The 16,369-nt window shown below is 36.8% G+C and overlaps 1 protein-coding gene across 2 annotated transcripts in view; it reads right to left on the reverse strand.

The window, feature by feature from the left end:
• TTC7B (tetratricopeptide repeat domain 7B) overlaps nucleotides 1–16,369 on the reverse strand; it is a 144,519-nt gene that overhangs the window by 75,444 nt on the left and 52,706 nt on the right. For both annotated transcript variants that reach the window (XM_056346639.1, XM_056346642.1), the window contains exons 7-10: nucleotides 14,455–14,627; nucleotides 9,828–9,891; nucleotides 4,736–4,873; nucleotides 1,128–1,211 (exon numbers count right to left, since the gene is read on the reverse strand). In XM_056346639.1, the coding sequence (XP_056202614.1) occupies nucleotides 1,128–1,211; nucleotides 4,736–4,873; nucleotides 9,828–9,891; nucleotides 14,455–14,627 (459 nt within the window). The remainder of the gene's footprint in view (nucleotides 1–1,127; nucleotides 1,212–4,735; nucleotides 4,874–9,827; nucleotides 9,892–14,454; nucleotides 14,628–16,369) is intronic.

Here is a 16,369-nt window from a genome sequence, read left to right on the forward strand (position 1 = left end):
CTAAACATTTTGTTGACAATTTGTCACAACTCCTCATGCAAGCGAACCACAAGTCTTCATGCACTGCTGTCATTATCCAACCCCTATGAACTATCATTAAGTGTCCCCAGTGAAACATTTGCCCAGAATGTAATTCCAATGGTATATAATTCAGAAAACTGTTCTGAGATGCATTTAAAACTCTACTAGGCCTGTAAGCTCACAACATTTGAGCCAGGCAAATGAAAGAGCAGGAACAGGACAGAGTCTTCAGAATAAGCAGTGTTTTAGTGTTCCTTGGGAGTTACAAGAGCACTTAGAAATAGTTCTGATATAAGGATGTATAACAGACAGGCACTGATTCTCTTTTTTTAACCAATTTGCCTCCATGCAATCACAGTTTAGAAGATAACTCAAAGTAAACAGAGAACAGTGAGAAGAATCAACCCTCTTCAGAACCAATGTGCTTCTAAAGGTATTTTCTAAAGAAAAAAGAATTAATTTCTTTCTCCAAAAGTGGAGATAAGCAAATTACCCCCACTGAAAATTATATTTTAGAAAATTAGTATTGTTTACATTATATAACGAATGTGATTTATTTTCTGTAACATGACAGGGAAATGCAAAAAGAATTGAAAATAGAAGACTGCATCTGATAACATAAGTTCCTATGTTATATAAAACAAAAAAAAACCCATCTCACTTTAATAGAACAGAATACAGTATCAAAGACTCTAGTATTAAAAAAAGCCATAACCAGAAATTCCCAAAGAACAAAAAAAAGAAGAGCATCATGAATCACCATTAATTTGTACCTAAATGTAAAATTCTTTCATGGAAACAGCACTGAAACAAGTTGTTACTGGATAATATGATCCAGTATAATTCACTACATACATTCAATTAACTTAGCTTAAGATGATAGAAACTATCCTGCCTATAAGCATCTTTCAACCTTCCTAAGTTAGAAGCTATTGAAGCAACAACATTCTTTGTAGAGCACTCGGCATAAATTCAGGAGTACAGTGTACTTAGCTGATTTAAGGATTGCAATTCTTTGCAAAAACACCACAGGTGAAAACTGTGGACATGCAAAATGTTATCAAAAGCCATCAATAGAAGAATTACATAAAAATATTACGACTTACTTTTCCTGCTGCCATCAAGGACAATGCAAATTGATACCAGAGATGGAACTCTTCAAATGCAAACTTCATGGCTCTTTCTAAACACTAGTTTTGGGGGGAAAATTTTTATTTAAGGGCACATTCTTCAATTATTAAGAAGGCATATTAGTATAAAAATTTTCTTATAGACTCATATCTAAAATACATGTAATTCAAAATTTAAATCATTCAAATAAGTTAAGTGAAAACAGCTGACAGATTCTATATGGGAAAAAAAAGAATTGAACAGAAAATGGATTTCCCGTTTATTATGTTTGTTTAAATACTCCTGCTGGTACTGTCCTATTTAGTCTGAAAGAAGGAATGATAAATACCAGCTTACTGAAGGTACTAGCTGCAAAAAGCTGGCAATAAGTCTTAAGTGAAAAGGAAAATTGTACACACATTCTTCCTACATTGTGAATACTTAACAAGCAATGGCACCACAAGTACTTACAAGTACCACTTAAAAGGTGGTGGTGGTGGGTGGGGTGGTGTAAAGCTTCACCTGATGGTGTTATTTCTATTTTTAAGAATGTTGATGTCACACACAATATTCTCCTAAGATTTTCAACTTACTAACTGAATGCCAAAAGGAAATTAATTATTACTATACAGAGATTAAATATATTAAATTATTAATAGACTTATATTAATAATTTTGAAGTTTTAATATCTGCTGTTGTCAATAAGAATGATTTCATTTTGCTGTGCTCATTTTTACTAATCAGGCCAGCTCCAGAGAGTCAAAAGGTGGAACATTTTTCTGCATTAAACTTATTTAGCAACTAACTTTCTAGTCTGCAGAGTCCAATTACATGAAGTGGCTTTTCTGCTCTGATAGCTACCAATATATATGCTAAACCACAATATCATTAATTATTTCCCACATTCAAACTCAGCTTTAACAATGCAGAAAACACAGCCATGTTCCCACACTTTAACAGAACCTGAAGGAAAGAACAGTACTGAGGATGAAACCAAACAAATACAAGAAGTGCATTATTTGCTACACATATGTAATGTATGCTAGAATTTCTCCTACTATACAATGTCCAGTATCAAGATTATTATTAAATAGAATTTTTATTAAATTACTATAAAGGACTGAAGTTTCTAAAAACAAATTCTTTCTAGTACTGTTTTTAAAAGTTCATCATTAGATCATATGTGTAGTTAGTTAATTAAATGTCTGTTAAGAAAACAACACAGGATTTATTTTCCCATTGGACTTTCTTTTGATCAGTGGAAGCAAAAAGATCACAGCAAGAACGAAATAAGTAAGTTACGCATGACACCTTCTATTACTTTGGATCCATCACAGAGATGCCTTAGCTAGGGCATACTCCTCCATCTCCCTCCATGAACTTGGCAGAAAATAAAAGTTGCAAAATTCTCCCCTCTCTTTCCACCGATCTGTACAACTGTGGTGCTAAAATGAGTGCCTCTAAATGGAAGAGAATGAATTCAGGTTTATCTTTTCAAAAATATTTCTAAATACAAGTCACTCTGCTTATTTTGATACTACTGTTTTACATATGATTTAAGTAATTTCAGCACTTCTTCCAGAACTCTGACCTACAGCAGCCATATAATTCCAGCGATTCACCCAAAAAAGTGGTGCAAGGAAACTTAATATTTAAAGTCAAAATATATTTATAAATTTTTTAGGCTGCCTAATCATACTTTCTTCTCCCATTTTTACATATTCATACATGTATGCATGTGCATTAATTATATAGAGGTACTTGTTCACAATTAGAAAAATAAAAATTATATTTTCTAGGCCTTGCTTAATTAAAAATTAATTGCCAATTGTAACTGGCAGAAAATAAAGAAGTTGGAGAAGTTGATACTTCAGGGTTTGTAAGGGACACAGGATATAACTGTAGATTATTTTAAAAGGCCTGAGTTTCAACATACTCATGATCTATTTACCTCTCTTTTTCCTTGACTTCAAGTTCTATTTATTTGGCTTCATTCAGCATGAAATGTGACAAGTTATATGATTTTTGGAGGCTAGCATGCGCGGGGGTAAGCGATATATGTGCATATATGTGTACGTGACCTATGCACCATGAAAACCTCATGAACTGGGTTCTTCTGAGCCAAGTAACAATTTATTTCAAAGAACAACAGGCTCCATCAAGAAATCAAAGAGAAATACAAAACAAGCAACAGAATCCTGGAAAACTGCAGACTTAACTAATTGAAAACACATTCAGTACTGTCCCTCTCCTGGCAGGCAGAAATGCAACTGTCAATAATGCCTTGTTAATAATCACAAATCACTATATGGGCAGGTGGTGTTGAATGCACTACTGAATTTTGTTGCCTAGCACTGTGGTCCTCCTGAAAAGAATATGCTTGGAGTTGAAAGATGAGTATCTAGGAAAATTTCCGGTCTCTCCTAGTAGGTCGTTAATAAGCTCAATATATGATATCCTACCGAGCTTAAAAACCAATTTGATGACAGTCAATACTTTTGTTTAGAGAAGAATTCTAACAGTAGAAAGTTCCTTGATCTAGTTGAAGAAGCTGTAAGAAACTGAAATCCTATTGTATACAAACTCCATAAAGAAATGAGACTTCTTCAATTAAGAACATGACACAGCATTAGAACAGTTTAGGATGAGACAGATTTTTGATAATTTAATGTTCTTTTATCACAACTACTTCTGTAAGTAATCAGCTACAACTAAACCAGAAGATGGTAATGAGATACTGGAACTGGTGGGTGAGTATAATTTCCACAGCTGGAATAATGGTGTTTTCTGACTTGAAGCTGCAACAGCTCCACTAGAGCAATCATCATTAGGTCACAGAGAACAAAGCCAACAAAACATTGTATGCCTATTACATAACTGAACAGAATGTTTTCACATTTCTGAATTTGTGTTTATTGTAATACTTTGAGTTATAAAAGTTGCAGACTATGGGCCATAGGATTTGAGGGTAGATACCCTCTAACCACTCACTAAACTGTAAGACTTTAAGATAAAGTCTAGGTTTTCCTCTATCCTTTGGAAAATCTAACAAAACACATGCAAATTGCATAATCAAACACAAAACATTTGAGATAAGAGAACACACTTTCCTACAGACCTGAAAAAAGAATAGATTTCTATTTTATTAACTTCAAGGCCATTTTCCAAACTTCAAGGACTATGGAGCACTCCAAATATTATGAGGTGTAAAAGAAAGTTTTCTTTTGAAATACATCACCACAAATAATTTTTCTAGGTATTTATATCTATAATTTATACCCACAACAGCTTTTATCTTTTGCCATTCCTTCCTGCTGTCTCCATTTAATGTGTATCCTTTTAAGCAGATCCATGCCTCCTCACCTAAAAACCATGTGAATCTCTGTGCCATCAAACATTTGCCACACCTTTCACACAATTTCTGTGCTTGGCCACCTCAAGTCACTTGCATAATTTAGACAGTAAGCTTTTTGAGCTGGAAACTACTTACTGCATTTACACAGCAGTCAGAATGCCAGTGTCCTATGTTTGTTTAGCCCTTAGTACTACCACAATTAACATGATTAACAGAAATAAGTTGAATATGCACTATTATCAACAAACCTCTGAGAGCATTTCATATTGGCCTCTTCTTCCCAAGGCTATAGTAAGTAAATCATAGACTACAGATGCACTTTGCAAACTGATGATACGATCATTTTTGTGTTCTGGTATTCTGCTCAGTACAGCATCACGGTTAGCCTGAAACATACCACAAAAAAAGAAACAGTTAGGCATTGTAATCCATCCTATATTTTCAGCCAAGTAACATGTGTTTTATTCAAACTGACTTATTCAGTCAGCAACTGATATATGATGCAAAGAGAGAATATCTGCTACTAATAGCAAGAATCACCGCTTCTATACATTAGTGGCAAGACTGATGTTTCTATATGGATCTATTTTTAATTATTTGACTCTAATTACATAGATTAGGTAATCATTTAAAAGTATTGAAGAGTTCTCAAAAACAAATAAGGGTTTTAAAAAATATCATGTATATTAATCTTTTAAAATTTAATTTTATTTTTTGTATGCTAGTAAAACACATTAGAAGGATCTTCAAATCCTCTATTCCAGTTTTTGTAAAAGGCAGCAATCGATTTCTTCTCTCTTCATAACATCATGACACTGTCCTCTCACTTGTGAGTGGTGACCTGCCCAGGATAACCACACAGTCACCTTCAGGAGTTACTAGTCAGAAGTGAAAACCATCCCTGGTTGTGAGCACAGGTTTGGAATCAGGCCATGTTTGCAATAAGGCTTTGTACTTTCAATCCTGTTTTGTGAAAGGCACATTGCAAACCTAATTCCTTAATTAAAGTTTTCCTTTTGAGAAGGAAGAAAGCATAGCTAGAACTGGATTAAATTGACCTATTTCTAGATTTTTTGATGTTTAATATGCCCACTGGTACAAATGCTAGTACATCTGGTAGCTTGAAGTCAGAAGTTAAAGATCCTTCTCTCTCCTCCTCCCCCTCCCACCGCCTTTTTTTTTTTTTTAATTACACAAGGTATGGCCCCCTTAATACATTTACTTAGATACACCCAATTTTAATGGGCAGCTTATTCCCTTCTCTTTCAGAGGCAAGGCATGCCACGCATTAAGGGATAATGAATTGTTTCTCAGCTTTAACATGATAACATTTATAGCTCTAAACATACTCAATACATCTTTACAATCAGAATAATTAAATACTGTAAGAAATTTTCAGAGATGTATGGAACACAAACTGCACAGACATTTCAGGAATTATCAGCTGAATAATCCACAGCTTGGTTTGAAAACACACACCCCCGCACACACACACTCCAAAACAGACATTTTGTTTTCTTTTGATCAAGAAGTCTTTGGCTTTTCCTTTCTACACTGCATAAATATTTAGTCAGCCTCAACAACTTCTTCCTTTTTCAGTCCACATTTAATCACTATTTGACTTAATTCCTTGCAAGCACAGAACAAGCCACGAACTTGTGAAAAAATGGCTGACAATGTCAAAGCAGTATTATAGGAGGGGATGCCTTGCAAGTATAGGTATCCTATCTTTGAACATAATTTTCTTCAGAATTATAAAACAGAATGTATGTACAAACTTAAGTGCTCAGTGTTTCAGAACTGCCACAGTCTCAAACACAATAAAGTGACAATTAGTTAAACTGCAACATGTTAGCTGGCCACACTTACCCTACAGACACTAGGCCTGAGGCAAATGCAAGCAGTATAACTTAGTTCACCCACAGTGGAAGAAAGGATACGCTCTGCCATTTTACCATCAGCTAAGAGTAACACACAAGGCTGAGCCCAGGAGGTGGTGATCAGTGAAATGAAGTCTAGTTGGAGGCCAGTAACCTAGTGGTGTACCCCAGAGACTGATCCTGGGCCTGATCCTATTTAGAATCTTCATCAGTGATCTGGATGATGGTGTACTCTCAGCAAGCCTGCTGATGATACACAACTAGGAGGAGGAACTGATACGCCAAAGGGCTGTGCTGACATCCAGAGGGACCTCAACAGGCTGGAGGAATGAGATGACAGGAACCTCATCAAAGGCTTCAACAAAGACTTGGAAGTGCAAAGTCCTGCACCTGGGAAGGAACAACCCCAGACACCAGCACAGGCTGGGGACCACCCAGCTGGAAAACAGCTTGGCAGAAAAGGACCTGGGCGTCCGGCTGGACACTAAGTTGAACAGGAGCCAGCAATGTGCTGGCAAAGCTAGGGGTATCCCAAGCTGCATGAGCAGGAGTCTTGCCAGCAGGTCAAGGGAGGCAGTCCATCCCCTCTGTTCAGCACTGGTGAGGCCACAGGTGCAGTACTGGGCTCCCCAGTACAAGAGAAATCTGGAGCTACTGGAGATAGTCCAACTATCAAGTTGTACCTTGAAAGTACCACTAGGATGAATAAGGGACTGGAGTATTTCTTCTATGAGGAAAGGCTGAGAGCTGGGACTTCTCAGCCCAGAGAACAGAATGCTCAGCAGAGGAACCTTATCACTATGTACAAATACCTGAAGGGAGTGTACAAAGAAGATGGAGTCAGGCTCATTTAAGTGATGCCCAGGACAGGACCAGAGGCAGAGGGCACGAACTGAAACACAGAAGGTTCCCTCTGAACATTTGGAAACACTTTTTTTTACTTTGGGGGTGACTGAGCACCAGTACAGGTTGCCCAGGGAGGTTGTGGACTCTCCCTCCTTGTTGATACTCAAAAGGCTTCTGGAGACAGATCAGCCTGCTCCAGGTCATCCTGCCTGAGCTGGGGGTTTGGACAAAATGACTTCCAGAAGTCCCTTCCAAGCTCAGTCATTCTGTGATTCTGTTACTACAGCTCAGCTGACAAGCAGCAACATGTACATACACTGTAATGTAAAGATGCCAGTCCTTCAGATCACACCTTTCTACTCATTCCTGCCTACATAAGGAAAGGCTGGTCTATACAAGTGTAACAGCTAGAATACAAGGGCATCTTACAGTAAGAGTGATGGCAGAGTTGCAGCTGACTTTCCTCATTAGGCATGACAACACACTGTAACAGCAGTCATGGGGCTAAAAGAGACATTTTGTAGTCTGAAACGTACATATAAGAAAATTAAACACTTGAAAAGCAGAGAACTGTAATTCCCAGAGCAGTTCTTTCATAAGCATTACAATTTAAATCTTACTCAAAGCATCCTTTCTGAATTCAGAAATTAAGGGAAATCAAGGTGACAAAAAAAGCAGCACTTGTAATCCACTAACAAGATTCAATTTTCTAGATATATATTGCACTAATTCTAACCCAAATAAGTAGTTATGATGTTAGAGATCACCAATTCCCTGAAACTAGCAGTATGATCTAGGGCTTGTATACACACAATGATGTGATTACTTTTAGTTACACAAAATGCTACTTATATGTCAGATCCTTGTTGTGTTTTCCAACATTTGCTTGAATAAGTTCTTGAAGGACAGAAGTCTTGACACCTTATCCATGTTTTTACTAATTCACAGACGATGCATGGGTTTATACTACTTTAATAACACAATACCATCTCAAAACACCAATGATTACTCACCCTTCTGTAACTGTTCTTCTTTCCCAAATAGTACTTTCAAAATCATAAACCACATAGTATTCATGACTACTACACCTAGAAAGCTAGCACGCACTGAAGCAACAGCTCTCAACTCTCAGAAAGATGTTTGTAGTGATTAATATTTTTATGCTAAATCTTCCCCTCCCCTCCACAAAACTAATTTGAACAGACAACTTAGCCAAAGTCAATCATGTGAAAGATTTTATATTCCCCCAAAACAAATGCTTTTGCTTCAGATAACCAGCAATAATTACTTGTAAATAAAACACCCCATACTGAAAGCTCATTAAGGGTATATGCTCTACAGTGACAAGCATTTGATATAATTAGGCTGATCTAATTCACAAAGGAAAAGCTGTAAGTAACCTGAAACAAGACTTAAAAGGGCAGTACTTTTGTTTTTTCATTTCTTAATGCTGATACGCAAGGAAGTACACAAGCAAATACAGTAATCGGTAGACAGATCCTGCAGAACTGGGACTGCTTCCACTTTACACCATGACCACAGCAGACATTGGAATTCTGTATATCACCATGAGCTGCTCAGGCACCTTACAGAGGCACAGGTGCCCCTTTCAGTGGTAAGCATATACTGCAGAAAAACCAACATGACAGATTCTGTCATGAATGTTGCAAAGCATATCGCTAGGAATAAGGAAAGTAGCTCATGCTACAACATAAAACGTTTGCCACGTCAGAATAGTTCAAGTAGGACAATTGTTCACTAAAATGTTCTGATCATATTTAAATGTATCAAAACAGAAATTATCTCAGAGCATGAAAGTATTGGAATCACCTATAGAACTTAAAACACTAAGTCTCATTGATGTGCAGTGTACCATATGATGCCTCAGAGGTTCCATCCCTCCCGTGAGAAAAACAGCAAACATTCCAGCTCCAGCTTTTCATTTCTGCTATCTGAGAACATTTAACTGGCTTGGTATGAGAATGTCAATATGTGGCAGTTGATAGATAACTAGTAAAATCATACTAGAGGAAAATATGAAAGGCTGATAAAAGGTACACGTAGGCCATTGAAAGGAATCACCTATTGAGGGAAAGAGTACACTAAAAAAAAAAAATCCAGTAGCAAAGGCTGAATGGCAGTATCATCAAAAATTATTTACAAATTTGAGTGACATCCAAGATTTAATGTACAATGGAAAATACTTTATAGCTATGTTTATTATGCTTATCTAGTAGTCTTTGATTTGGTTTTTACAACAAAAATAACTTACAGTTTGAAACTGTCTGAAGGGCAAACAGCTGGTGTAACAGTGATTCATACTGACAAGTGATGCAAATGAAAGATCTAGCTTTGTGTTCACCTGCCTATGGTTAGAAGGAGACTAGGTTCAGCCACTCTAAAGGAGATAAACTCCTATTCATAAACTTCATCTTGCTGACTCAGAGGAACAGAAGCTTGAGTTTCAGAAGTAACTGCCTGCTTTCCTAACAGAAAATGCAACACAAGTCATAAAGTAAGGCATGACAAAAAAGTTCTATTTCATTTTAAAAATAGCCCAACAAAACACACACATAGACAGCACACACACACACATTCACTCTATTTTACCTACCATAGATTCACTAATAAGCAGCAATAGTAAGGCTTCTTCTGTATTTTCTTGAGGACAAAAGATGCTGTACAAAACAAAAATTTAATTATTTAAGCAGAACACATTAGTTTTAGGAATAGCTTATGCAAATATAGTAAGAGTACTCTAAAAAATGGAAAATTTCCAGAAAAGAGAACAGAGAGTAACTTGCATAAAAAGCTGATTGGTTAAAATGCATTTCTCTGATATGCTCTAAATTTGCATTCCAGAAAAGTTAGCCAAACACCATATGAGAACAAAACAACCACAGCTGTCAGTTGAACATATTTAAATATCCCAAAACGGCACATAATTTGACAACTGTAAAAACTGTACCCATAGTTTACCTAGCCTCTGGCACCTAATCTATCTGAGCCAAATCTATATCATTGATCCAAAGGTCGGCAATAAGAAATTCTCTCAGAAGAACAAGGTAACTTTTGTATTTTAGGCAATATGTGGAGAAATACTTCTATTGGTTTTTCATCAGATATCCTTGAGAACTATCTTCCTGATGCATTCAATGGCTGTGAATATTTTTAAATAGAGCCATGGCAATCTCTGCCTGCTTGCCAAAACCGCTGTTAACTTCCACACAGTTAAAATATTTGGTTTTAATGAAGTACACTGCCTTAGGACTCAATACTGAAGGTTTGTGTAGGACTAGTTTGCAAACTTTACTGCTTTCTCTGACCACTAGATAGTTTCTGATACTTTTCTATGCTGGTGGACAGACAACAATAATCTGTTGGATACACAACTGGTAGGAATTCATTCATTCTCTCTCACATGCACAAAAAAACCCAGTGACTGTCTTAACTCTTCAGATTTCTTTCTCTAAACTGTTTCTGAATTACTACAAGTACTATTTCTTGTTATTTCAGATGAATAGTTCCACAACTAACTGTTTAAATGTAGAAAATTTCCTGTTAATAAGCAACTCCTATAGTCCCAAGGGTGCTTAAACAACAATAAATTACAGATGGGAAACAAAACTTGCCTGAGATTAAAAAAAAACAACCCAAAGGTGTTTTAAGTACACTAGAAATTTAAGCAGTAATTAAATGCCTGAAAAGAAATGGAAACTGAAACACATCTGAACTCCAGGCGGTTTGAAAGCAACACTGTGAACTGCATTGTGGCACTATACAGCCGGTAAGAACCCAGGGCGGTTGTTTTGTTGTCAGATTTTTATTTTTTTAATCAATGCAAGTTGCTCACAAGCTTTTGAAGAGTACTTTAAATCTTAGGAGACATTTTTATTTTTACATAACAAAGAAATTTCAAAACACAGTTACTTATGAATAAGAACCACCTAGAACAGGGAATGAGGGGAGAAGAGGGAGCATCACAGAGCTCTCTATTTATCTATCCAGCCTTCAACGCAGAACTCAGCAACCTGGAAGTAGATTTAACCTGACGGACTGGCAATGGTTCCCAGAAAGCAGAGTAATGACTGGAAATAGTTGCCAGAGAAATTATTTTCTCAGAGAGAAAATGGAAGCTGCCTCACAAAGAACTACTAAAAGGTCACTTATCAAAACAAGACAAACATTATTTTCTCCTACAACTTTGAAGGTATTTTGGTACATAAGTTGATGTTTGTCTCAGTGAAGATCCTCTTCATGCAGAAATTACTGGGAAATATCTTTGACCTGTGTAAGCAAAAAGCTCAACTTAGTTGACTGAACTCAGACATTTTCTGTGTCTCCTGGCAGATGCACGTATATGAGTAAAGTAATTTCAAGGCAACAGGGCAGAGCAAAAGACACAACTGGAAACATGAAATGGCTAACAACCGAAGGGATACCAAGAAGTATAACAGTTCTTCAAGCGAGGATAAAGAAAACTGAAGAGGCAGTAACAATGAGATCTACAAAATCATGAATGGTATCAAGCAAATCACATTCACCATCTTCAAAAGGCCACAATGAAGTTACCTAATGTATCAGGCAATATATTTAGAAAAAAACAGTACATATCAGACTCAAACTGAGTTGGTGGTCAGGTGAACACCTAGGAAGAAGTTTCCTACATATCTGTCTTGCTATTCACTGTCTTAAGTAGTTACATTCAATCACTGCTGAAGAAGAGATACTTGGCTATATATGTTTTATCTGATCTGGTATTAAGCACTCTGATGTGATGAAAGAAAAGGACTTAATTACATGCTTTGATGAAACCGTGGAACTCCTCACTTCCGTGTCCCAAGAGCAAGAAAATTACCCTGAACAAAGCCCCATTTTTGCCAGGAGGCATGTTTATACAAAAGGATGAGTTGACAATGAAGAACATAAGTTTGAAAGACTGAGCCTGAGAAACCTACTAATAAGTATTCAGGATCAAGGAAGGAGAATTGCTAGAAATTCTTGAAGATAAAGGCCATTCTGCTTGCTAGTAATAATGACACCATAACTATGTGGGCTTGCTGCTGTATAAAGTGTTAATGGAAACTGCAATAAATGCAGCTAAACAAACACCTGCCCTATGACAGTACCTTTTACATTACAATGTAAATATACTGTGAACACTAAAACAAAACATCTCTTCAGAATTTAAGGAAGGACTGCTTCTATAAGCAACCTAGCACAGAAGCAGGCTCTTTTGCACATAACAGGAAGTTCACATTATGGAAAAACACTTTCATATTAATTAATAAGGCACATACACTGTAAGAGAGGAACAGACTGTTCTTTAGGATTTGCTGTGTGAAATCAAGTAATTTGAATGAGAAAATGTGTGACTGCATAAAAGAGATTTCCTCATGTTTGGGCAATAAATGCATACTTTTTAAATACAGTGATCAAGATGTATCCACAAACTAGGTACTTCCTTTTTACCAAAAAGGTGGCCTGCATGTACAGTTTGCTAATTACATACATGCAGAGAAACACAATGGTTGTTTTGGCAAATTGAATGTTCAACTCTATGTATGCACCTTTTCCTAAAGCTCAAAAGACCGCTTTTTAATGATTATACATCCTAGACATAGTTGGACAAGACTGAAAATAAAAAACCTCACAACACCTGGGTTTTAATCCAGCTGGACAACAATAAAAAAATAATTCCTTGGAGAAAAGGATTTAAAAATTTCATATAGAACAGACAACAGTCTCCTCAAAAGAGATTCCCAGATCACACCGATTTCACAGAATCACAGAATAGTTGAGGTTGGAGGGGTTGTCTGGGGATTGTCTAGTACAGCCCCTCCACTCAAAGCAGGGTGACTGGCAGGTTGCTCACGACCATGTCCAGTTGGAGTTTGAATATTTCCAGGGATATTCTTCAGACTCCACAATCTCTTCTGTAATTTTTTTTCTTAAATTTAAATGTAATTTCAATCTTCTCCATCTGCATTACTTAGCACTGTCCTACTACAGCAAATCACAATCTTGGCTAGATCATTATCTCCACTGCTACCATCTATTTCTCAGTTCTCTGGCTCACAGTGCTTTCCAGCATGTATCAAAACAAGCATGCAAAAGCTGTTGACCATATTAAATACAAGATCCCAGAAGGACTTGGGTGTAGAATACAAGTAGAGCGGTGCAAACGTTGCAGATTGTATAAACCAAGCACGCAACAAAGTTTCATCAGACCAAACTTAGTATCAATGAAATAAAAAAATACATTAAAAAAGACTGCCAAATTGTTAAGATTTCAACAGTATGCTTTGGTACTAGCACATTACTTTCAGGCAGTAAGCCTGAAGCCCAAGGACTGTAATAAAGTGTAAACTTTTGTTTGTATGTATTTTTGGCACTGTCAGACTGTGTCTAAGAAAACAGCTTTACCTTAGAAACCATTTTTCATTTAACCAAACAATCAGCAAACTATTAACTTCTAATAAAAAGTTCAAATTCAAGGAAATTGCTATTTACATTTAATAATAATACTAATGGCGATCAGTTTTCAAAAAAATCCACACATTTTGAAGAAGGAAGAGATACACACCAAAGCTACTCTGGAATTAACCATGGAATACGCTATACAAAAATGATCATAGCATAGCACTTACCTGAATTGGCGAAAGAATAAAGTTCAACAAAAAGGTGACATCATAGAGAAATGCCAAAACTAACCTAAGAAGATTAAAAGGCAGCCTTGGGAAAAAACCCTACCTTTGAAGCTGCTAGATAAATTGCTAGATATGTTTTGGGTTTTTATAATATTTCAGGGATGAATTTGAATTTCCATATTGCTACTTCCTCTCCTTCTATGATAAAGAAGAAGAGAGGTCTAGAAACAGCACACAACTTTTAAAATGTGCAGTCTCAAGACTGGCCACTCAGTTCATGTTTTCTTTTGTACCCCAAGTATAATAAGAGGTATCAACTCTACCATATACGCCAGTATAAAACAAAAACAAAAAAAATAATTTTGAGAATTGAGAACAAAAGGTCTCACGCATACAGTGCAAACTTCTGTTTGGAGAAGCACGTTGCTTCCCTGCTTCTCTTCAGGGAATATATATACACACAGCATGGGAAACACTCTTATTCATATTGCCCAATTCCTTCTAAATTTTCAAAAATATAAACTAAACTACCCAGTGCACTGGGTAACAATTGCAGTTATAGAAAAAAGAGAAGTATAAACTCAGCCATACTTTTCTCCAGTGTATACCCGGGGTCTTCTACTGAGCGCGTAATTCTTAGTATTTGAACCTTTTCGAAGTGGATCATCTAGGGGTGATTGGTGAGGAGGATCTTCCAGTGGATTCCAATAACTCTGTTCACACATGCCTCGTAACAAAATTTCAGCTAGTTGTCTTGCTATCGTCTGTAAAAGTGAAAGATAAATATTTTCCTTAGAAACACTGAATACAAACTCTTCAAAAATGCTTAGATTTTTTCTAGTGAAGACTAGTCATGTAGAATATATTTTATGTTATTTTAAAACATCCCCCAAACCAGGCATACTGCTGTTTGAAAGGTACAAGTGCCCAGTTTAATTCTCTAAACACAAAGAAAAAAATGGAAATAACAAAAAAATCGGCAATTTTATCAGTTAAATCCAGATACATCTGATATATCAACAATACCAACTGTTGCACCTGAGTGGAACACAGTATATTTTCAGATATGTTTTGCTAAATAACCTCTACTGCCTCTCCAGGCCAGGAGCAGATGTTTCTGTTGGAGAGACCACGGTAGAGCAGATATTTCCTTGTGGTCCATGGAGAGGACCACAGAGGCAGATGTCCACACTGCAGCCTACTGGGAGGACTGTGGAGGAGCAGGTTCATATTCCCTAAAGGAAATGCAGCCAATGGGATGGACCCCACGCTGAAGGAGGGGAAAAACGTGAGCAGTAAGGAACAGCAGAGAGGAACTGTTATGGACTCACCACAACCCTCCACGCACCACTCAGGGAGTATGAGGGTAGGGAGAGGAGGTGGAAGAGTCAGGAATGAAGGACTGAAGTTGAACCTGGGGGAAGGGGGTGGGGGGAGGGTCCTTTAGTTTTTGTCTTTGTTTCTCACCATCCCACTCTCTTTGAATTGACAGAAAATTAAGTTAATTTCCCCCAAGTCAAATCTGGTTTGCCTGTGACAGCAACTGGCAAGCTAATTCCCTCTCTTTACCTCAACCCACAAACTCTTCCATCTTATTTTCTCCCCAGCCTGTAAGGAAAGGGAGTGAGAAAGTAGCTGGGTGGGCATCTAGCAGCCAGCCAAGGTCAACTGACCACAGACAGTTATAGCCCGAACCCCAACTGACTGGGGCTTCTGAAAACTTGTACCTGAAGATGCTGTTGTTTGCTACTGTTGGTAAGGCTCAGCAAGAGTGCAATGAGGTTATAGATCAGCATGAAGAAGTTTATTTTAACCAACTATTCTTGGCACCATATATTTAAGTGTATTAACACTTACATAGATATTATTTAAATAGATAATATTAAATTAAAGCTTTTAAGTCATCCCATAATCTGTAACTATCAAGTTAATCTCCTCTTTAATGTTTAATACATGTGCATACAAGCTGCATGACTATATATCACGATGATGAAAACTCAAGAGATTAGTATCAAGGCAGCAGAAGGAAGACAAGATCTACATTAGCATCAGAACTGGCAGTATTTCCCAGCAACAGATGCGTAATGTTTAAACCATGGAAAGCACCATATGATCTGCATCTTCTGCCTTAACTCCTATACCATAAGAAGCCCTTCATCCTTCATTCTATTAAAGTCTGCAATATTATCCCACTCCATTGAACATCCATTATTTAGTAAGTTTAATACCCTTCTAGGAATCGGTTACTAAATGAATTAAGAAACAAATTACCTTCCTTATTATCACTTTGGAAGTTTTACAGGCCCAGTATTAGGAAACTAATCCAGGATATTTTGAAAATCATTACGTTAGAGCGAAAGATATAAGCACTGGCCTTTCATTATATAAAAGATGCAAAAAGATACATCACCCTTTTGGTAAAGGTTTATTGTCTGATAATATAAATAACAAATCTTCATGGTTTTGCTTCCACTGTTTTCCTTAGAGAGGTTTTACCACACAAAAA

The sequence above is a fragment of the Falco biarmicus genome, chromosome 7 (genome assembly GCF_023638135.1).
Source record: "Falco biarmicus isolate bFalBia1 chromosome 7, bFalBia1.pri, whole genome shotgun sequence".
Taxonomy (NCBI): domain Eukaryota; kingdom Metazoa; phylum Chordata; class Aves; order Falconiformes; family Falconidae; genus Falco; species Falco biarmicus.